General features: G+C 39.2%; 1 protein-coding gene across 2 annotated transcripts; it reads right to left on the reverse strand.

Annotated features, from left to right (window-relative positions):
- Nucleotides 1-1,664: 1,664 nt before the first annotated feature.
- On the reverse strand, nucleotides 1,665-23,226 carry ASNS (asparagine synthetase (glutamine-hydrolyzing)). Of its 2 annotated transcripts, XM_039472728.2 has the most exons (13): nucleotides 23,090-23,226; nucleotides 20,711-20,746; nucleotides 19,825-20,096; nucleotides 14,200-14,437; nucleotides 9,336-9,521; nucleotides 8,977-9,078; nucleotides 8,404-8,531; nucleotides 6,811-6,937; nucleotides 5,192-5,298; nucleotides 4,435-4,535; nucleotides 2,784-2,865; nucleotides 2,540-2,695; nucleotides 1,665-2,023 (listed from the first exon to the last, which is right to left on the reverse strand). In XM_039472728.2, exons 3-13 carry the CDS (start codon nucleotides 20,071-20,073, stop codon nucleotides 1,814-1,816), a joined length of 1,686 nt encoding a protein of 561 aa, XP_039328662.1. In that variant the 5' UTR covers nucleotides 20,074-20,096; nucleotides 20,711-20,746; nucleotides 23,090-23,226; the 3' UTR covers nucleotides 1,665-1,813. The 2 variants fall into 2 exon arrangements, with proteins under 2 accessions (XP_039328662.1, XP_074235576.1); XM_074379475.1 differs by lacking the exon at nucleotides 23,090-23,226 and having other exon boundaries at nucleotides 20,711-20,748.
- Between the last annotated feature and the right edge of the window lie 1,142 nt (nucleotides 23,227-24,368).

The following is a 24,368-nucleotide window of genomic DNA, read 5'->3' on the forward strand; positions in this document are numbered from 1 at the left end:
GCTTGGTTATCTGAAGCTTTACCAGGAATAAATAAGCCTAGAATCTAATCATTCTAGGTTTAAGCAATTTAAGCACCTACAGACACAAGATAACCATTAGAAGTCATCTACTAGGGTCAGGTGCAGTGACTAACACCTTGGCATTTTGGGAGGCCAAGGTGGGTAGATCACGTGAGGCCAGGAGTTCAAGACCAACTTGGTCAACATGGTGAAACCCCATCTCTACTAAATATACAAAAATTGGCCAGCCACAGTGGCACCTGTCTGTAATCCCAGCTACTTGGGAGGCTGAGGCATAAGAATTGCTTGAACCCAAAAGGCAGAGGTTACAGTGAACCAAGATCATGCCATTGCACTCCAGCCTAGGTGACAGAGCGAGACTATCTAAAACAAACAAAACAAAGTCGTCTAAGATAATGACATCTCTGTTTCTTAGAGATACTCTCTGGATACAGCCCTACAGCTACCCTAAAATACACCCTTCTTCCAACTTACCAGCTAATTTTCTGCCCACTCACTCCTCCATCAAGCATCCTTGTATTTATCAGTACACCAGCAATTCCCTTTTCAAAAGGTTTTAAGAGCTAAATTCACCTTTATAAGGTATTTCAAAATATTGTCCCTAAACAACCAATGAGTATTTACTGAAAATCTTCTACCTGTTCTTTGAACGTGTTTTTTGTTTGTTTGAGATGAAGTTTTGCTCTTGTTGCCCAGTCTGGAGTGTAATGATACCATCTCAGTTCACCGCAACCTCCAACTCCCGGGTTCAAGCGATTCTCCTGCCTCAGCCTCCCAAGTAGCTGGGATTACAAGTATGTGCCACTGTACCCAGCTAATTTTGTATTTTTAGTAGAGATGGGGTTTCTCCCTGTTGGTCAGGCTGGTCTCGCTCCCAACTTCAGGTGATCCGCCCACCTCAGCCTCCCAAAGTGCTGGGATTACAGGTGTGAGCCACTGCACCCAGCTGAATATGTTACTATACTTTCTCTTTCAAGTAGGTTTGGACTTTTAACGGAAATGCTTAGTCAGCCTGGTTGTTCCTCTAGAACAGTGATCAAAAAATTATGGCCCATGGACCACATCTGGTCCACCAGCTGCTTTTATAAATAACTTTTAACAGAACCCAACCATGCTCATTTTTTGACATACTGTCTATGTAACTGCTTTTGCACTATAATGGCAGATCTGTACAGTTCCAAAAGAGGTCCACAAAGCCTAAAATATTTGTGTGAATCTTTATTTAAAAAAAAAAAAAAAAAAGCCTGATCCCTGCTTTAGGACAAGTCTCTAGAAGTGACTTTGGCTCAGCATAAAAGAGAAAAGAATGAACTACTATCTTGCAAAATAGAGCTGTCAGAAACTCCTACAAAAGACTCAAGTCTCGAGTCTTACCTAGGCAGCTATTAGGAATGCAGGCAGAACAAAAATACTGTAGGTCACTGATGACTTCCCTAAGATGAGGCAAGGACTGGAAAGAAGCCACGTGAGCACAAGATGCAGATGACATCTAAAGCAGCTCTGCCAGAAGAGTGCTGTGAATTCTTGCAGACATCAGACCATTTCCTTTTCCTAGCTTACTCTCCACTTTACTGTGATACAGCAAAAAATTTCTAATTACCTCTTATGAAGAGACTGTATGAACATAAATGACTATAGCAGTGTTTAAGATTTAGGACTTTTATTTTTTTCAAGTTAGGCTGAGTTGACTTTCATTGTTCCCCCATCTACTCATATATAGTACTCACACAAGAAGAAGAAATATTTGCATAGTACCATACAACAAGAACAACAATTACAGCACGAAGAGCACCTAAGCTTTGGCAGCTGACTTGTAGTGGGTCAGCGTGCGGGCGGAAGGGTCAGTGGCATTGATCCACTTGGGCATCCAGTAATGGCTCAGCCAGTAAGCCCGGCCTGGGTAATGGCGTTCAAAGATTTGACGATAGTAATATCCTTCTTTGGTTTTGGGAGTATTGAAGGGAAATTTCTGGGCTGCATTTGCCATCATTGCATCATCAACCTGTAAGAATAAATGTGTAAGAGCAAAATAGTTTTTTAAAATGGCATGGAAATACTTGTATTTACTCTGGTTCCACAAAACAGAAAACATTAAGACATGACTGTAAATTATATGAGACCCTTTGAATCACCCATCGCTTAGAAAATGCTAAAGTATTCATCATAATACGCACAGCTACAGTGACTACTGAAGAATTCATATACATATTTTTAATGCTTGGTGGCTCTGTTTTAGTCATTTGTGCCTAACAAGATCTGGCACCCAGCAGGTGCTCAATAATGTGTTATATGAAGGTAAGTGATGATTGTAGTAGTAAGTCTCCTCTCTCTTTTAATTCTAGATGCTACTTTGTAATCCTTTATGATACTTAATTCTTATAAAAGAGACAACTGTTTACAGAGACTATGACTGTCTCTTACAGGGACAAAGCATTCAAACTAAATACGAAATGAATAGCAATGACAGCTCTGCATCCAAATTGTCCCATTCCTGAAAATGTTTTTAAAGATATTATACCTGATGTTCAATGTATTCCTGTAAAATCTTGAACCACGAATTCTTAACTGAAGTTATGCCATCACTGAAGGCTTCTTTTGGTCGCCAGAGAATTTCTTTGGGTATTAGATTGGAGTCCTCAAATGCCTCTCTCAGGAGATGTTTTTCTATCCCATTCTGACATCAAAAAAAAGGAGCGTCAGTGAAAGTTACAAATATAATCTGGTGGCACTGGACGGTTTCTATCTTGAGTTGATTTACCTACCTTTGGAATTCTCAATTCTGGTGGCAGAGACAAATAATAGGAAGAAAACCGATGATCTAGAAATGGGACTCTCAGTTCAAGGCTTAAAGAAAAAAAAGAAGAAAATCTAAATTAAAATGTGTATTTAGTGCCCATCAGTTCTGATTCAGTTACCCATCAATTCAACCAGATTCTAAGAAATGTTAAAATCATATAGCCACATACAAGTACAAGCCTCCCGTTAGGAGGCTGCCCTACACTACTGAATGAATACAAAAAATATATATATTTATTTAAAGTAACAAACATGTCATGTCATCTAGGGAGTAAAACTAACTATTTGAGACTATTACTTTTAGTTTCCTTTCTAGGAATAGTTAATTGAATATTTTAAAAAGCAAAAAAAGTTACAAATCATGAGTGACCCAATCATTAAGAAAATACCTTGCCTGGAGCTTTCTAAGTCAGTGTTTTCAACATGCAGTATATAAACTAGCATTCCACTGTATTTCATCAAATGCCATATCACCAGTTTCCTGAAGCCTAGAGACTCTAGTTAAGACAAGTAGATGGGATAATAACCAGATTCAGTTCATTCCCCAAACCCATAATTAATTATATCCTAATTTACGTGTGATTCAGCAGAGGCAACTAAAACATTTAATGTCAGTTGTTTATCCTATATAGCAAAAGTCTTCCGTTCCTCAACATAACTTTAGACAACCAGACATGATACCAAAAAACCCAGTTCCTCATAATGTAATCAAACGCCTCGCATCTTCACTGCCCTATCCCCTCAGGGTCACTACAGCACCAAACAGGCATGCTGGGCATTCAATATTGTCACATATTTACAATACTTCTCTCTTTTGGCATGAACCACCACGCCTGGCTGATTTTTTTGTATTTTCTTTTTTTTTTTTTTTTGAGACAGAGTTTCGCTCTTGTTACCCAGGCTGGAGTACAATGGCGCGATCTCGGCTCACCGCAACCTCCACCTGCTGGGTTCAGGCAATTCTCCTGCCTCAGCCTCCTGAGTAGCTGGGATTCCAGGCACGCGCCACCATGCCCAGCTAATTTTTTGTATTTTTAGTAGAGACGGGGTTTCACTATGTTGATCAGGATGGTCTCGATCTCTTGACCTCATGATCCACCCGCCTCGGCCTCCCAAAGTGCTGGGATTACAGGCTTGAGCCACCACGCCCGGCCAATTTTTTTGTATTTTCAGTAGAGACAGTGTTTCTCCATGTTGGTCGGCTGGTCTCCAACTCCTGACCTCAGGTCATCCACTGCTCCCGACCTATTTCTCTTTAAAACACTTAACAATAGCTGTAGCAGCCTTCCCTCTTCCCTCTTGGTTGTTCAGACCTGAGCAGAATGTTGTTACCCTTTAAAGGTGAAAACTCTACCTCAAACGACCTATGGAAGAAGTCTTCTCCCCACAGACCACGACACTTTGAAATGTGGCCTCTTTTGGGACGAAGTTAAGAAACAGCTTCATTTTCTCCATAGAAGTCATATTTTATAACATATAGCCAACTGTAGTATGTAACATATAGCCAATCAGCTATTGATGTTTTAATTTTTTCAGGGTATTGGGCTTTTTTTTCTTTTTTTCTTTTTTTGGTGTTTTTTTTTGTTTTTGTTTTACAATAGCTTCTTAAAATGTTACCCGTGGGCAGCAGTAGTTCGATCTGCGCGGAGAACATCAAACAAATAGAGTTCCCTCAGGAGCCTCTCGCTTTCTTCCTCGGCTTTTTCCGGAGAAGGAGCCTATTTCAAACAAAAATACCAAGAGTTTTGCTTTTGGCACACAAAGCGGTTTGTCTTTCTCTCCAATCCCAAAGGTGGATAAGACAAAAAGCTAAACAAGTTTAGAAAAGGGAGTAAATAACTGAACAGAGCTAAGCAATGCTTCACAAAACATACCTTCTAAACTGCTAGTATTATAATAAAATGAACACACTGGGAAACAGTCATAATTCCATAGGGGGCTAAGAAATGGCAGAAAGGTGATTCTCAAGCTTAACTAGTTTTATTTATTTAACTTTTGCTTTTTTTTTTTTTTTAAGAGACAGGTTCTTGCTCGGTCAACCAGGCAGGAGTGCAGTGGCACAATCACAGCTCACTGCAGCCTGGGACCTCTTCGGTTCAGGTGATCCTCCCACCTCAGCCTCCTGAGTAGCTGGGAGTATAAGCATGAGCCACCATACCTGTCTATTACTAGTTTTAAAGAATAAAAATTATCTAACACTATTAAAATTTCTTTCTTCCCCAAGAGATAGAACGCAAACACTATCAGATTCCCTTTGTAACCTCACAGGGCACTCAAAAATATTACTGTCATACTGAAAGATGATAGAAAATAGTCAAACGATTCATACTTTTCTTAATACAGAATGAACATCCCTCCACTTCACAGTTCTTACCTTGTGAAAATATATGTAACCTTGCGTAAGTTCGTCTGATCCCTCTCCAGAAAAGATCACCACGCTATCTGTGTTCTTCCGAATATACTTGGAAATTAAATACATACCTTAAATAAGAGAGAGAAATTAACTTTAATGTCAACATAACCTTCCACCAAGAATGCCTTTGATTTTTGGAAACAACTGAAAGTTTTACTACTATACTGGACTTCAAATTAATATAAAATAGTTTCCACAATAATGACCTTATATTTATAAGCCATTTACATGTACTTAATCCAAAAGTACTACTGTAAAATAAAATAACCCAGAACCATTCTGTCATTTTATAAAGAGGTTTCAAAATTCTAACGTTCTAATGTTTTTAGACCAAGAAAGACCATCTTAAAACTTTGCTAAGCAGAACAATGACTCAAATATCTAAAAATCATTCCTTTCATAGTAGCATAACAACACAAAAACAAGAGCACGTGTTTGGGTGGTTTAATGTCAGTTTTCGCCCTGCCACTCTCCATTTACCAGATTTTTCATAAAGCCAGGAAGACTATGTCAGTTATTAAACCTGCCTTCTTGGTTCTGTACCACATCCCTCTAAACCAGAGTTTCTTCTCAACCTTGTTTTAACTACCACCTCAGCTAGAGAGCCTTTTTTAGACAGTTATTTTCCTAACCCCAGCCCCATGAAATTCCAGTACCAGGGCTACCCTATTTATTGTGATGCTTTGGAGGGCCATAAACCATTGTAATATCTAAGATATTTTTGCCCTTCCTCTCAAGAGAAACAGTAGCATATAAAGGCTCAGTAACATCGGATCCATGTGATTTGGTGTATACGTCCAATCTCAGTGGATATATTATCTACAAGATAAAATTAGTATTGTTTGCAGAGCAATGATAGCTAGTGACTGGTAAGTTGTATGATGAAATATTTACCAAAATATATCTAAAATGTGTATTTCTTATCAAAAATACATTACCAAATAGACCTATTTCTTCACTGTATACAGACTGTAGCCCAAGAAACTATAAGAGAAATGGGAGATTGAGGGAAGAAAATATGTATCTACTCCCTGGGAAAACACCAACAGTCCAACATTACCAAAAATGTAGAAGTTGAACTATGTATTTATTGTGCCCTTCACTCCAAAAGAGATTCGGAGAATTCTTAAGTGATCTTAAATAATTAATAACATACGGATTTAATTTGCATTCATCCTTAAATAATATTATTTCTTTTTTTTTTTTGAGACTGTCGCCAGGCTGGAGTGCAGTGGCGCAATCTCAGCCCACTGCACCTCTGACTCTTTGGTTCAAATGATTCTCCTGCCTCAGCCTCCCGAGTAGCTGGGACTATAGGCGTGCGCCACTATGTCCAGCTAGTCTTTGTATTTTTAGTAGAGACAGGGTTTCACATGTTGGCCAGGATGGTCTGGATCTCTTGACCTCATGATCAAATCACCTCAGCCTCCCAAAGTGCTGGGATTACAGGTATGAGCCACCATGCCCAGCCCTTAAATAACATTTTTTAACTATTGCTTGAAATAATTTTTGTTACACCTTACATTTTTTTTCAGTATTTTAAAAAAACTGTTTATTTACTAATATAAGTAATACCTCACCTACTGATGCACGAACTGTTGTAATATCGTAAGTTTCCAAAGAAAATATGACTTCATCGAGAGCCTGAATGCCTTCCTCTGAGTTGAAGAGGACTTCATGATGCTCGCTTCCAATATGATTTGCTACCTTATTATATAAAGAAATACCCCTTTATTTGTTAAAGAAATTAACTTCCCTTGAAAATCAAACATGATGCGAGTTCACAAAGCTTTATGAATTAACAATGGTAAAAACTAAACAAGGGAAAACAGAAAACCTGATTTTATAGGCCACCACATACAAGCCCCATCCAGCCCTGTTCCCTCGCCTGCTTCAACTCCACCACCAGGAAGCAGGTCTCCCCTCAGCTCCTCCGGTGCCAAGGCTTCAACCATTCTCTCAGTCGGCACCTTCCACCTCACCCATTTTACCTATCCCACCTCATTTCTCCCTAGTCCAGCAGGGTCCCATGCTAAGCTTGGTCTTTTTTGGTCCTTCTGAAATGCCTAATTTTATAACCCAGATGTTATTACTATATAGAATGGCCCCTCCCCTCATTCTACTTTTCCTGGCTATTTTGGATTCTCTCAGCATTGATCACTTTGCATTGAGACTGCTCTCTAGCTCTTTCTCATCCATGTTACAAAAGTTCTCCAGAGTGGGAACTAGGTCTCCTGCTCACTGAATACAGACAAGCTCCCCTCTGCTCACAGTATTCTAAATATAGCACTTTTGAAAATAATAACAGCTAACACTCATTAAGTACTTACTATATGTTAAGTTCTACCCCACTTACTTTACATGAATTATATCATTTCAACTTAAAACCACCCCATAGCATACACTATTATTTTTGTTACATAAACAAGTAGAGCCAGAATGTCAAACCACAAGTCAGACTCCAAAGCCTGCAGTCTTTGCCACGATATCATGCCTTTACGTTCTTTTTTAAAAAACAAAACAAAACAAAAAAACGAACAAACAAAAGCCTCTCTTTTGAATTTCTCAAGATGGGATGTTGCTATGTCACCCAGACCGGACTTGAACTCCTGAGCTCAGACCTCCCACCAGTCTCCCAAGTATCTGGGACTGTAAGTGTGTGCCACTGCACCTGACTTATGCCTTTACTTCCTTCCTTTTTTTTTTTGAGACAAGGTCTCACTCTGTCACCCAGGTTCCCAAAAGGCTAACATCACAAGCATGCACCATCAAGCCTGGCTAATTTTTATATGTTTTTCTGTAGAGATGGGAGTTTGACTATGTTGCTCAGGCTGGTTTCAAACTCTTGACCTCAAGTAACCCACTCCCTTGGCCTCCTAAAGTGCTGGGATTACAGGTGTAGGCCACTGCACCCAGACGCCTTTACTTTCAAAAGAACATAATTATCATCATAGGGTCTTTGTGAGAACTGTATGGGTCATAACAGATAAAAGTACAGAGGACAGTGTACAACACAGTGCATATTCAACAGCAATTTCATTCTACTTTAATACATTTGAAACAATTTCCTCAGTCAATACAGCAGCATAAGTGGAATTATCCATTATTGATTCCATTTTCATTCTAATAACAAGTCTACTCTAGCTATACAAGGGGCAGAGACAGCACCTTACCTTTCTTGCAGCCAGTAAATCGGGGCTGTCTTCCATGCCAATTGCAAATGTCTGGAGAGGATACTGTACTTGGGCCTCTTTCATCTGCTTCAACAGCGTGGCAGCAACCAAGCTGGAGTCCAAGCCCCCTACATGCAAAACAGAAAAGTGGAAGTGTCCTAGTTATGTGCCTTGAATAAGACAGGGACAGAGGATGTACATTCCTGATAAACACCAAGATCACAGTTTTACCATTTAAAATCCTTAAGTTTTATAAACCGAAATCAACTTCAATAAGATAAAAATACATATACTGTGATAATATTAGTATTTGGTTAAAAATCACTACACAGAGTTCTAAAGAACATTCACTGGCTCACTCTTTACACCAATAACATAGCTACAGTGTCACTCAAGTTGGAGTGTTACTATGAGTATTAAGTGTAGCTTATACAAAATGGTTTCCATCCTATAATGAAGGAAAGATTTTATCATATAGTAAATATTTTATAGTAAAAACGAAAGGGATGGCTACAAATCATCTCAATTAAACACACATGAAATATAATTAGGTTTTTTTAAAATTGACTTCACCTGATAAAAGGCAGCCAATCCTCCTGTCTGTCATCAAACGCTTCTTTACAGCATTATTAAAAAGGATCCGGATGTTGTTCTTCACTGTTTCTATCTCAAAACCTATAAACACAGCAAGTAAATCAAACGGCTCCAGAAAATCTTGGGCTGGATTAGTTATTGAAATGAAATACATAATCATCAACACCTATCATGATGGCATTTACTCAACGGTTGAGCCTGCCAAATCTTCACGTGTTCCCTCCAAACAAAACAGGAAGTAGGTCTTGACACTAAAATCATTCAAATGATGTAAGAGTACAACTTATAACTTTTTCCCTTGGAGAAGGATGGGGAATAGGTGGGTGGGTGTCCACTACCTGGAAAGAGTTTCTCCACATTGTCATAGAGGGCGTGCAGGGGTTCATCCCGACAGTGATGATATTTAACCATTTCCACAGATGCAACTTTGCCATTTGGCTTTAAATCCAAAACTTCATAGTGTCCAGGAAGAAAAGGCTCCACTTTTAAAAAGGGAGTTGAAGCGTGCTTCAACGTAACAAGACCTACAAATTCAAAATCATACCTTTGTTCAAATTAGGTAACCTTTCACAATTAGTTAACATCCCCTACATTCCTATTTATTTTTTCTTTTCAATACAAACGCATGCCCATTAAATAAGCAAAATAGGAAAAAAAAATTTTAATCGCCCAAAGCCCTACCATCTACTTACTGGAGAGAGAATAATGGCACAGTGATATACTGCCAAATTGCACTAACTTTTGGTAATTCAAAGCAATAGAAAAATCTTCAGTGTTCAATTCCTTCTTCTTAGATTTCTAACCAAGAAAACCTATTTTCTATACTAAAGCGAATACATACAAAAGGAAAAGACACACTTATGAGGTAAAGGGAAGAAACGGAGTCCTAATGTTATGATAAGCTAGTAGTCATTTATTTGTCATCACTGAGGTATTTTCAGAAAACAGCCATGGTTCCCAGACCTTTAACAAGTTCAATGATCCACTCTTAGCTACTTTTAAGTCAGATAAGACATCTACCCCTTAACTAGTTGTTATGCACTATATGTGAATAAAACCATATAACTTAAATTTCCTCAAAAAAATCCCACAGAAAGTACCCAACCTCACATTACCATGATCTTTGACGCAAACATCAATGTTTTCTTGTAAATCGTAAAAGACTATATGGAATACCCAAGATTTAAAATTTGAGATTGTCAACCCAGCCAGCAACCTGTGTAGCACTGAATTCACATACCAGAAAAAGGACCCAGATTCCCTCACCAGCTTTCAGAGCTCGTGAGCTACACAGCCTGGGAAAGGAATGGGGAGTAATTTAAAGGTTTTAAGCAGGCAGTACTATCATCAGATGAGTTTTTGACAGGTTATTCTAAAAGCATTGAGAAAGGAAAACTGTTGCAGTCTTCCAGATGAGATCATTTGGTCTGGAAAAGGACAGTGTCAAGGATATAGAAAAGAACTATCAAGGAATTTCAGAGGGTAAACTGGATGTGATTATAGCTCCATGTCAAGTGATCGTCAGGCTCAAAGAAGGCACAGAGGAGCAGAAGGCTGCTTTTCTGGGGTGTTCTCTTTGCCAGGCTTGCCCAGCAGTCCTGGCAACTGATATATATGCTTGTTCTTTGCCACCTGATCACACTAGAAATGCCTGAAAATAAAACAGTTCCGGTATTAGTACAAACACTGTGACTAGTGTCCTAAGGACCCATTCAATTGATCTCATTATCCCTGTTGCAGCCAATATTAAATCTGAAAATTAAGTGAGAAAGAATTTAAAGAATGGCAAAAAGAGGCAGGGAGAGAGATTTTAGGATGTTACTGCTGTATAGGTAAGGAATAAAAAAAAAATGTCTTCCTTCACTTCTTCATCAAAAAGTGCTATACATGATTCACAATTATTTTCTTCCCTCTTGTGGGTTGTCTTTTTGATTTCTTGATGGCGTCCTTTGAAGTACAAAAATGTTTAATTCTGATGAAGTCCAATTCATCAATTTGTATTATTGTTGCTGGTGTAATATTTAAGAAAGCTTTGCCAAATCCGAGGTCATGACAATTTACTCCTATGTTTGCTTCTCAGGATTTTATAGTTTTAGTCCTTACATTTAGGTGGATTAGCTCAAAATGGATCCAACTGATCCATTTTTTTGTATCCAGAGCTTTTGTATTTGGTGTTGGGTAAAGGTCCAACACTTCAGGTTTTGCATATGTTTACATATCTAGTTGCCCCTGTGCCAGTTTTTGAACTTGTTTCCACACTGAATAATCTTAGCAACCTTGTCAAAAATCAGTTGATTTTATATATATATGGGTTCACCTCTCTCAATTCTATCCTATTGGTCTATACATCTATCTTTTTGCTAGTATTATACAGTCTTTATTATCATTGTCTTGTAGCAAGTTTTAAAGTCAGTAAATAAGAATTCTCTTACTTTGTTCCTCATTTTCAAAAGATTGTTTAGGCTATTCTTTAGTTCCTTGCAATTCCATATGAATTTGACAGTCAGCTTGCCAATTTTACAAAGAACTCATCTGGGATGCTAATAAGGATCAAGTTAAATCTGTAGATCAGTTTAGCGAGGACTGCCATCTTGATAATGTTAAGCCTTCAATCCACAATCATGGGATACTTTTCCATTTATTTAAATCTTCTTTCATTTCTTTCAACAATGTTTTATAGCTAACAGAGTACAAGTTTTATACTTCTGAATTTTATTTCTAAGTATTTTATTCTTTTTTATGTTATTATACATGAAATTGCTTTCTTAATTTCATTTTCAGATTCCTCATTGTAATTATGTAGTACGCAGTTAAGTGTGTCAGATACCATTGATTTTTGTATATTGATTTTGTATCCTATAACCCTGATGAGCACAAGGGATTTGTATCTAGAATACATAAGGAACTGTTAAAATTCGTAATAAAAAGACAAAATAACCCAATTAGAGATGGATAATTCAAGAATGGATAAACAAAATGCAGTACATGCAAACAAATGGAATATTATTCAACGATTTAAAAAATGAGCTATCAAGCCATGAAAAAACAGAGAACAACCCTAAGTGTATACTATCAGGTGAAAGAAGCCAGTCTGAAAAGGCTACATACTATATAATTACAACTATTTATGTGACATTCTGGGAAAGGCAAAATTAGAGAGAAAGTAAAAAGATCAGCAACGACTGGGGGATTAGGAGGAAGAGGAGGGGAAGGAATGAACAAGTGAAGCACATTTGTCAAATCCAAAAAACACAAAGAGTGAACCCGAATGTAACCTCTGAACTTCAGTTAACACATAAGCATCAGTTCATCAAATCTAACAAACATAGCACAGTAATGCAAGATGTTAAGAGTCACAAAAACTGGATGGGGCACTGAAGGGGGAGCATATGTGAACTCTCTGCACTTTCCTCTCAATTTTTTCTAAAACTGCTCTAAAAAGAAAAATAAAGTCTATTATTATTATTATTATTATTATTTTTTGAGACGGAGTTTCGCTCTTGTTACCCAGGCTGGAGTGCAATGGCGCGATCTCGGCTCACCGCAACCACCGCCTCCTGGGTTCAGGCAATTCTCCTGCCTCAGCCTCCTGAGTAGCTGGGATTACAGGCACACGCCACCATGCCCAGCTAATTTTTTGTATTTTTAGTAGAGACGGGGTTTCACCATGTTGATCAGGATGGTCTCGATCTCTCGACCTCATGATCCACCCGCCTCGGCCTCCCAAAGTGCTGGGATTACAGGCTTGAGCCACCACGCCCGGCTAAAGTCTATTATGTTTTAAAATAAAATGATGCCTAGCAGGAAAAAAGAAATGGCAAAGAGTCTGTACAAATATTTCTCCAAAGAAGATATACAAATGGCTAATAAGCATGAGATAAAAATCAAAACCACAATGAGATACCACTTCACATACACTAGAATGGCTAGAATTAAAAAGTCACACGGTAAGTGTTTGTGAAGATGTGGAGAAACTGGAATGTTAATACACTGCTGAAGGAAACAAAAACCATGCAGCCATTTCAAAAAACAGACTGGCAGTTCCTCAATTAAACAGTTACCATGTGTCCCAGCAATTCTACTCCTAGATATACACCCAAAAGAAATGTCTACACAAAAACTTGTACACCAATGTTTATAGCAGCATTATTCGTAATAGCCAAAAGGGGTAAACAACGTCCTAAGTGTCTATCAACTGACAAGTGGATAAACAAAATGCAGTGTATCCATGTGATGCGGTATCACTTGGCCATAAAAAGTAAGTATTGATACACGTTACAGCATAGACAAATCTTGAAAGCATTGTGCCAAGTGAAAGAATCCAGTCACAAAAGCCGTATGATATAATCCTATTCATATGAAACATACAAAACAAGGAATCCAGAGGCAGAAAGATAAGTGATTGTTGGGGCTACGACTGCAGGGGTGCGGATGACGGATATGGAGAGATGGAACTGAAAGCTAAAGGGCACAGGAGGCAGGATGTTGTGGTGCGTGCCTGTATTCCTAGCTACTAGGGAGGCAGAGGTGGAAGGATTGCTTGAACCCAGGAGTTCAAGGCTGCATTAAGCTATGATCACACCACTGGGCTGGACGACTGAGCAAGACCCCATCTCTTTAAAAAAAAAAAAAAAAGAAAAACCTGGTTGATCCTGCCAGTAAAAAATAAGGTAAAGGACATAGGATTTGATGTGTTTTTTTTGAAGTGGAAAAACAATTCTAAAACTGACTGGAGTGTTGGTTACCAACATCTGTGAATATACTAAAAACCACTGAACTGTACACTTCAAGTGGATGAGTTATACAGTATGTGAATGATCAATAAAGCTATTTTAGAAATCCTAATATTTGCTGTGCTATAACTGCGGCAAAGTACCACAGCGCAATAATTGCAGAGCCAACTCAACCATTACAGTATGACGCAGGAAAACTTAAAACTACACTTAGGATCAACCTAGATGCAGAGCATATTAGCATAGCAAAAAACAGATGACTACAGTAAAGACTCATCCTTCAAGTATTACAGAATTTAAGTGCTGAAAAGGAGAGTACAATTCCTCTGTTTTTTAAGAAAAGGTAAGGACTCATAACTTAGTCACTTGTAAAATTCTGGATTGCTCTCTAAGAGATTTTCAAATATAACTTAAAAGAAAACACACAACCAAGACAATAATGAAAATCTATAGAAAAATTTATTATTACCTTTAGCTTCTGAACATACAGCCATAAATCCATCTTCTGTCATTGTTTTAAACAAAGGTCTGACTCCGTATGTATCTCTGCCCAGGAAAACTTTCTTACTGGCAGTATCCAGTAGAATAAATGCAAACACACCATCCAACATAGAAACTGTTTGCTCAATTCCGCCTTTGTCATAAAGATGAAGAATTATCTCACCATCCACGTTGGTCTGGTATTCAAATCCAAAATGCTGTTGCATCTTAGGAAGCAACAGCAAAACCAAAACATTAGACTCTTTGTGCATTCACTAATAATTTTTTATTGCAAAGTTGCTTCAGTATTTGAGCTCTGTAATTATTTCATGCACTTCGGTGATTTAGGAGAATCACAACATTATCAAATTAGGGTTTGTTTCAGCTCATAATTCTGCAAATTCTTTATCAGACTGCAACTAAAATTTTCATTACATAAAGTTGAACCCATGAAAATTTTGACTGCAGTCTGATAAACAGAATGTAATGGGAATGTACCAGAATCGTAACCTGTAGAGGGATGGAAATGCATATTATACACACACCATGTATGTAATACATATATATTTATATATATGCAGATTGAGTATTCCTTATCTGAAATGTTTAGAACCGGAAGTGTTTTGGGTTTTGTGGGTTTTTTTTGGTTTTTTTTTTTTGGAATATTGGCATATATGTGAGATATCTCAGAGATGAAACCCAAGTCCAAACATAAAATTCATTTGTTTCATATATCTTATACACATAGCCTAAAAGCAATTTTATATAACATTTCAAATAATCTTGTGCATGAAGCAGAGTTTGTGTACATGGAACCATCAGAAAGCAAAGGTGTCACTATCTCAGCTACCATGTATCTGTGGCTGTTTGATATCACTGACCATCATTCCTGACTCTGAATTTATATGCTACTGATGAGTCATCATTTTTATACACTTATTCACATATAAGTAAAAAATATGACATACAATTAATACAGTAAGAAAACAAGCAGTATAGTAGCATCACCAGAATACCTGCATCAGCTGTTAAGCAGCTATATAAACAACGGCAGGCTTTCAGACTCCACCTACAATACTGTGTTTTTTTTTTTTTTTTTTTTTCTTAAGACGGGGTTTCACCATGTTGATCAGGCTGGTCTCGAACTCCTGATCTCAGGTGATCCACCCGCCTCAGCCTCCCAGAGTGGTAAGATTACAGGCGTGAGCAACCGCACCCGGCCAATGCTGTGTTTTATTAAAAGTTACTGTCCACTGTATTTTTCTTTTCTCTTTTTAGTTGAGAATATCAGAAGCAGTTGAGCAACTGGGAGGTGGGTCCTCTGAGGCTGAAGAGGCATTCTGCCAGATGGTTTTTTAAAATGTTTCTCCAGAGTCATCTGCCTCATTAACAACGGCTTTCATCCTGGAAGTCTCTTCGTTTTTATAAACTGACATAACCTCTTGTTCTGTTATGAATGCAGGTAGCACTAGTCCTTCAGTATCTCTATCACACATTTTCACCATGTCATCTATACCTTTATGCTACAGTCCAATTTCTCCAACAGCTTGACTTTCTGGGTTATAAACACACGTTTCAACTTTTTCTTATCATTGCTGCTCACAGGGACTTCTACAGGCCTTTTTATCATTTTCAGTATCTTCACACCACAGAGCAGAGAATAAGCAAAAATATACAACAGGTAATGCACACAGGTCCCATCTGTGGGGATCCTGCCACTCGGGTGTCCAGCTTGCACATGTGCCATTCTACTACCCTTTGTGGGCGCACTTGCATGGGGAAATCTGGGCACGAGTAAAAAAGTTACACTGCAGCTGAAGGGGGCTGAGAGGGTCTTTCTTCCCTAGGGAACGCCAAATAAACTCTGTGTTGTACACTTGCATTTTGACAATGACATCAAAATGTACATGCAGTGTCATGTCAGTGCTCAAAAAGTTTCAGATTTTGGAGCATTTCAAATTTCAGATTTTAAGGATGCTCACCCTCTAAATTTAAGATAATAGGCTGCCTGGTTGCCATGATACTAAAAAATGTGTCTTGTGCAACTGTTAACTTTTGGTTTGAGAAGACAGTATTGGCTAATAAGTTCCTCAGGTTCAGCTTCAAAGACCTATCTATAAAAATGTAAAGCACAGGGACAAACATCATTTGGTATCATTCCCTGAAAAATGACTCCATCACAGTAACAGATACATGATCCAAAACAAAGCTGCTGGTCCCTAAGGGTGGATGACAATGCCCAGTGCTTCCACTACTGCAGTAGCATTAAAGCTAGTCCTCAATGATAAACTGACAATGGTGCTTTATTAGTCTGCATGCCCCAAAGGAACAGCAAAGGGACTGTCTGCCACTGCACACAGAGTAACAAGGTTTGATAAGGCTAATCCCCAGTTGAAACCCTCCATCATCACTGGCAAACTATGAGGATAAAAAGCCCTTGATGTATTCCTCTTCATACCTTTTACTCACATTTTTGGTGGACATTAGAGAAAGAGGTTTAAATCAGGTGCAAATCCTAGATTAAGTTTAAAACATGTTTACAAATTTCAAAAACTAAATCTATTATTTATGTGCATGACCCTAAAATATGCTTCACACTCCATTCAGCTCACTCCCTGATTTGCAAAACTTTTGTCTATGAGCCCTCCCTGAACTGTCCAAAAATGGCCTTTGTCCTCTATTTGGTCCCTCTCTGCTCCATCAGGGATAATCCTGTAACTAGCAGGTGGGGTCAGGAAATAGTCTTTAGCTGACTGTTCTGGGCTCAACTGCCTGAAAGGTAAGTGATCATAAAGCATTCGGTGATAGCAAGCAACAGCTTCCCAGATCTACCTTGCCTACCGCTTTGGCCTAAACTTTGCAGATAATTAATTTAAGAAGGAGAAGCAACCTTCGGGTAATGGATGTATCACTTCCTATTCTCCTAAACGAAACTCCAATGCTGCATCTTAGATAAAAGCCCTCAGATATTGCCTCCTGAAGTCACGCTGGCATTTGACTTGGTTGCAGCCCTCTGACACTCTCCTTCAGGGACAGGGACTGCTCTTTGCCCCAGCCTTTATTCCATTCCTCCTCTCTTTCATTCACTCTCCCTCTACTCCCAGCATACCTCTGGCTATATTTTATTAGTAGTACACTTTATTTTTATCTAAAAGGGAATGGGGGGGATTTTTGAGCTTATGTTGCAGAATATATAAACCTAAAATTTACATTCTGCTCATTAGATGAATTTCTGGCTGCCCCAACTGCATAAGCTTAGAAGTTTGGTAAAAGCAATGGAACAAACTTAACTTCTCTACTTTTACAAATACAACATTTGGCTAATTTAGAACAGAAATTAATTAAGTTTGAAATGTTTAACTTCTTGTAACTTTTTAACAAAAGCAACAACACTGTTCAAGTTAAAGGGGCACTTCCTATCTCATTTAAGGGGAAAGCCAAGCTGATAATGCCATAATACCACTTAGCATTCTCATGCATATGACACTGATTTGACTTAGAAAGAAAAAAGTTTTAATACTCTCTTCTTCTACCTCCCACTAGCAGGAAATTCCATCCTTGCCTCTCCTTTTCCCTATTTCCTCTCCAATCACCTAGAAAAATGGTCTGGTGCATAGTAGGCCCTTAACAAAGGAATAAAGAAATGTGTGAAAGGAATTTCCTGAATAACTATTTTAAAACTTTTTAAATGAGAAGACTATTATTAAAAGTATTCCTATGAGCAGGCAATAAACAAAGACAAAGCTATTATTCAGAGATAAAAATGTCCCAAAGGTGGTTAGGATATACATCTCTATCAATGCATGACAGGTATCTATCAAGAAATCTCAAAAAATATCAAGAAACATCACAACCAAATGCGTGAACCTTGAATGAAATCTAGCTCAAAACAAACAAAAATCTGTGGGGAACACTCCTGTGTGAGACCCCCAAAAGGCGTGGGTCTCACTATACGGTGAGTTTGATCCCAAACGCAGTTTCCTGTTGGAGGCAGTCCAGCTACCAGGAAAAAGGAACTGAAAGATGGATGATCAGTTTCTAATAACAACCACGATATTGTTTGGGCCTAACTATGCAGTGCTGCTAGACCAAGTGACTCCTTACCAGCAACCAGTTTCTGCTTTTAATCTTTATGACTCTAAGTATAGCTTTAACCTTTTTTTTACTTGCCTGACTGCCTTGTACCCTAGATAATGGTTTAACTGTGGGGATATCTGCAAAGCAAATGCCACCATACGGGATGGCTTTGATCCCTGACTCAGAGACTCCTGAATGGGGGAGTTGAGATAAGCTGAGTCAGGAGCAGACAAAGGAGAATCTGGTTAAAAGATATTCTGATGAGCAAAACCAGAAAACCTTTTCACATCTCAGTTCTAAAACAAGATCAAACCAGAAATACCTGCAGCCATGAGGAATAATGTCTGGATGTAAACAAGCTTTGTGATCACAGGAAATTCTGTTACTTTTTACAACCACTGATTGTGTATCTGACTTCTCTGTTGTATAGGCCAGTAAGGTATAGATTTGCATTTCCTCTTGCAATGAGGTAAACCAGAGCAAAGAAAGTGTATTTATTCCTGGCCTTTGAAAAATAAAATTCACTGTTTAGGCACGGCCTATCCAGCCCTCCAGACGCCTTGCTTTCTGTCTCCCTTTCTTCCACGCACTCTCTCTTCCAGGTATTGGGACCCTCTTGCAGGTCGAGAGACCCCCAGCAGACGTGCCGTCCCGGACCGGTCTCCGACAAAAATCGGCTATAAAGATATTCTCGGTAGCATTCTGAGAGGCCAAGGTGGGCAGACACCCTGCGCTCAGGAGTTCCAGACCACCCTGAGCAACATGGCAAAACCCCATCTTCAATAAAATACAAAAAATTAGCCGAGTATGGTGGCAGGTGCCTATAGTCCCAGCTACTCAGGAGGCTGAGTCAGGAGAACTGCTTGAACCCAGGAAGCAGAGGCTGCAGTGAGCCGAGATCATACCACTGCACTCCAGCCTGGGTGACAGAGTAAGACTCTGTCTCAAAAAAAAAAAAAAAAAAAAAAGATATTCTCAGGACACTTACGGAAATTTAATTTAAGTATAAACTGGGTATTAAGTGGTATTCTGGAGTCTTAGATTTAATAATGGTATTGGTGTTACAAAGAAGAATGTCCTTATTCTTAGGTGATAAATGCTTATATATTTAGGAGTGTCATAATATCTGCACCATACTCTCAAATGATACAGCAAAAAAGTGTGTGTGTGTGTGTGTCTGTGTTTGTGAGGAAAGAAAAATCAAGCAAATATGGCAAAACGTTAATGACTATTCAATCTAGGTGCTCACTATTCCCTTATTTTCTGTATGTTATCAAATAAAAAGTTGGGGAGAAGGAGAAAATAAGAGTCAAAGAAATTGAACTGTAATCTCCATTTTTATCACTTTTTTTGTGACCAAGTCATTTCATTCACCTTTTTATTCATCAGTTCCCTGACTATCTACACACTTACAGCAAATGAGATAACAAAGAGTGTTTTGCAAAGTAAAAAGCATGATACAGAATACATAATATCATCATAACCAACAAGCTCTGAAGTTTAATCACATCCAGACATCTGGCTTCTTTTTCCTTACCTTCCTATGGTTGTAGATCTCACCATTGTAACAGAGCCACAAATACGGATATTTCCTCACTCGAATTGGCTGCATTCCATACAGAGGGTCCACTACTGCCAACCGGTGAAATCCAAAGCAGCAGTTGGTGTATCCATTGACATTCTCAAAACGAAATGCATCTGGACCCCTGTGTGCAATCTTCATAGCACTCAGACACTGAACAGAAAGGCAGTCATCACTGCCAAACAGGGCCCAAATGCCACACATGGTGTAATGAAACTATAAGCTCTCTATGGAGAAAAGCAGACAAATAAAAAATATTCAATATCCAATCCAAGTCTGCATTAAATCTTGATTCCAGAAACGTGCGTGCATAAACCACTTCAAAGACTAAAATGTAAACCACCTTTTCTATAGCTATTTCCCATTAGGTTGACAGCCCATGGGAGTAGAGAATGATTTCATTTACTTACAAGTATTCAGAGAAGATATTGACCTCTACATCCAACCTGCTACAGCAGCTTAGCATCCACCAAAGCCTGCATCTCGCCCACTTTAGTGGTTGGCTAGAGCTGGCAGCATCCAGGCCACATCTATTTCTGCAATCTAGGTTTGCTTCCAAGATACAGAAACAAATGCAGGCTGGCTCCAACCTAGCCAGAGATCCCAGCCCCACTCTCTCCATCCCAAAATCCCTCAAAGATTCAAGAGACTTTCCAGATTATACTAGAGTCTCCTCTCAGGTTCGCTTGACAGTTAAATGCCCTCTCTTTACTTGAACTAGCTGCAGGTAGAATATAATGGGTAGAACAGAAAATCATACTGCTGTAATACTAGGATTACTATCTGTAATACTAAGATACACAGCTCTTTTAAGCATTTCACTATATTATAGCTAGCTTACCTCTAAATGATGTATCCAGATGTTATTGAAGAAAGTCTAAATGGGAAAAAAAAGCAATTTAATTTGATATCAGATATCCTGGCTTTATAACAAATAAATCATTTTAGGTTGACAGAAGATACAAAATGTTTGCTATCAAAACATCCTAACTGAAAAAAAATGTCCTCAAATATTTCTGTCTCAAAGTTTAATGTTCAGTACGGAAACAAAGTAGATGGGACATACACTAACAACAGCCCTAAAAAAAAAACTTGGCTCATCCCTACAAGCCAGGAAGCAAATAAATCATCCTTATATACATTAATTATTTTCCAATTTCAAATTATCAGCTTTGAAATAAAGGGCTGTTTTATTTGACTACTACCAGCTCAAAATGGCCATTTTCATTAAACATCTTAAAACATCATATTAAAACTTGAAAAATAACAATTTTGATGTTTTCTTAAAAAAAAAACTGCAAATTGCAGCAAATGCCCAGATAATTTGGGATAGATACCCTAAGGAAAAAATACATATTCAAATTACATAAGTCACTTTGAGCAATCCTTTGAGGATATTTCATTTTTATCTAAATGAACCAAAGGTTTAGCTGGCTTTTCCAGAAAACCAGAACCAAATAATACATGGTTATAATGAAAATCATCTCAAGCAAATTGGAAATGAAATGCCACACATCCTACACTGTCCCTTCCATGCACTTTACCAAATAGCCTATAACAAATTCTTTACTTTCAGATTTAGTGGGAAAACTCCATGAGATTTAAATGAGATGACTACTAATAAGCCATCTGCCTTTAACTCTATACCAATTAAAAATGGGTTAGGAAAGTGCTTTCAAAATCAAATGTGGTCATCACAGAATAATGCGCTGCTTGTGAATATTAAGCCTGCTATAGTAAATACACGCTAACCACTAAATTGGAGGGGAAAGAGGGAGAACAAAGAGGCATGTAAAGTACACTTACTTATTTCTAGTAGGAAAAAGCCAATTAAAACTACAACTTATTTTTTATTGGAATCAGTCTTATAGGAGGGCAAAGTTCCTACTGCTGCTACCTGTTCTCAGTATTTTTCTTTTTTCTTTGTAAACTTCTAGAGCAGTGCTGTCCAATAAATGTGAGCCACATACGTAATTTTAAATATACTAGTAGCCCCATTAAAAGAAAAAGGTGAAATTAATTTTAAATACACTTAATATATCCCAAATAGTATCATTTTAACATGTAATCAATATAAAAACTTATCGAGCAGATATTTTACACTGTTCTTCCTACTCCAACGACAAAATCCAGTGTATTTAACACAACACATCTCAATTCGGACCAGCCAGCATTTCACGTGCTCAAAAAGTTACAGGTGGCTAGTGCCTACCGAATTGGACACTGCAGTTTCAGTACATTTAATTTCTATTCCACTTAGTGCTACTTAAAACTTCACCCTCTCACCTTACTTTTATGTTAAGATCTCAGTAAGTAACCAAGTGTACAAAGGTTCAAACCCTACTTTACCTCTAATTACTCTTACAGCAATGTGATAAATCATGATTTACAAAAAAAGAAAGAAAAAAGAAAAAAAAAACACTGCTGTTAAAATTATCAGCCAAGCGCCCAGGGTAGTGGACAGTAAAGAAATAATGCAGGCCAGAGGCCGAGATGAAAACTATCCTTTTATTTAAAGCTTTAACAATAACCTGAAGTCAGCCCTGTAAAACAGACATCGATTGAAACAGGCACGCTAGTTCTTTTGCCTTTTTCTGTGCTTGGCCTTGTGCGTCCCTAAACAGACTGCCTCTCAGCCGGGTTTGCTCAGCAAGTCACTTGTTGAGTCTTGCAGTCTACATAGGGGTGGTGACTGGAGGGGGGATGGGGTGAGAAGAGAGGAGGCATGGTGCGGGAGGCCAGGTGAGGAGTGGGGCAGTTGGAAGGGAAAACACAAGACACCCAGGTCTCTCCTTCCTAGATCAGGACCACGCGACACGTGACTGCGCCCCGGCCACGTGGAGGCTCCCACCCGTCTTCTACAGGGTCCCGGACCGCGAAAATATCCATGGGCTTCAACGCCACATAGTTTAAAAAAAAAAAAAGTACACATATAACATCTACGGGGGCTCAGGTCGCCGCTGCCTTCTCTCCGGAGCGGCCCAGTCTTCCCGCCGCGGTTCCCTTGATGACAAAGAGTCCTTCCGCACCGGCTTGCTGCGAGGTGCGCAACAATCGCTAGGCGTCCACCTCGCCCTCTCTACTGCCGGAGACGCAGCATCAGCCGGCCCGAAGCGCGTCCGTCCGCCGGGTGCCAGGCGGCAGAGCGCATCCTCCTCCCCCCGGGCAGCCCCAGAGCCCGCGAGGAGGGTGCTGCGTGGGGCGCGGGGCTCCGTCTTACCTGGGCGCAAGCGGGTCGAGGCGATGTGGGCCGCGGAGGCCAGGTCTGCCAACGGCGTGTCGGGAGATGGATGGCGTGTCGTGCTGTGGATGGCGTGCCGGGCGGAGGAGCTACTGGCGCTTGTACCGGTCTGGCTGCTGTAATGCGTACGGGAAATTTCATCAGCCGGCGAGAACCAACCAGCGCGCGCAGGGGCGGGGCCCAGGGGGCGGCCGGGCGGGTGGGGACTGAGCCCGACGGCGGGAGTTCTCCAGTTCTTTTGTTTCCGGTGCGTCAGTTTAAGGATAGCCTCAGATATCTGCCTAGGTTACCTGCTGTTCTGACAACCAGGGAGTCTTCTGCACTTGGTTTGTTCTTAGGTAAATCATCTCCGTTTATTGTTGCATTACCGTCTGTTTTATTATGCAGTGCAGAGAAAAGCTTGCCCTAAGAAACTGATGGGTAAGGCCTAAAATGTCCTTATAAAATCTATTAATAAATCGGAGGGCCAGGCGCGATAGCTCACTCCTGTAACCCCAACACTTTGGGAGGCCAAGACAGGAGGATCACTTGAAACCAGGAGTTCAAGGCCAGCCTGGGAAACACAGTGAGATCACATCTCTACAAAAAATGGTGGCACACCCTTGTAGTCCCAGGAGCTCAGGTGGATAGCTTGAGGCCAGGAGCTTGAGGCTGTGGTGATCTGTACTCCAGCCTGGGTGACAAAGTGAGACCCCCATCTCTGAAACAAAATAAAATCTAAATCTAATTGATACGTGAAGCCAAAATACATCAGTGGTTCTTAAACATTTTAAGTACAAAGATTCCTTTTAGAATCTCAAAAAAGAATTTTGTCAATGTGCCTCCACAAGATGATGATGTGCTTTTAAGTATCACTTTGATGAAAAGACATCATGATTAAATATATATATATAACACTCTTAAATCGCATTTTACTAATTACATCAGCACCAAAATAAATGGAGAAATAGTAAAATTATAGGTGCACCACCTACTAAGATCAGACTACGGTCAATGTGTGGAGAGCATGCAGGTTTGATGGTCCCATACAATGCATTCCTGACTAAATAAAAAATGCCAACAATATAAAATCCCTAAGCACTGAAGATGGAGTAGATGCTTAGTAGTTACAGGCAAGAGCAAAGATAGATGACTTGTTCTCAGGTTCATTCTTGCTGGAAAGTTTTCAGGATCAAACAAACTTTACTGTATCCTAATTGACACATTTTAAACCTGAGAGCAATGAGAGAAAGTAGGTCTTCTGTCTACATTTTACAAA

The sequence above is a fragment of the Saimiri boliviensis genome, chromosome 10 (assembly GCF_048565385.1).
Source record: "Saimiri boliviensis isolate mSaiBol1 chromosome 10, mSaiBol1.pri, whole genome shotgun sequence".
Classification (NCBI taxonomy): Eukaryota; Metazoa; Chordata; class Mammalia; order Primates; family Cebidae; genus Saimiri; species Saimiri boliviensis.

Bases quoted from the DNA above. Each gene is read 5' to 3' on its own strand.
- ASNS (XM_039472728.2), bottom strand. From the start codon at position 20,073: ATGTGTGGCATTTGGGCCCTGTTTGGCAGTGATGACTGCCTTTCTGTT. The intron at 9,079-9,335 runs GTAGTGGACACC...CTGTGTTTATAG, and splicing joins TGTGGAGAAACTCTTTCCAG to GTTTTGAGATAGAAACAGTG. The intron at 2,696-2,783 runs GTAGGTAAATCA...TTTTGATGTCAG, and splicing joins CAGAATTGAGAATTCCAAAG to AATGGGATAGAAAAACATCT.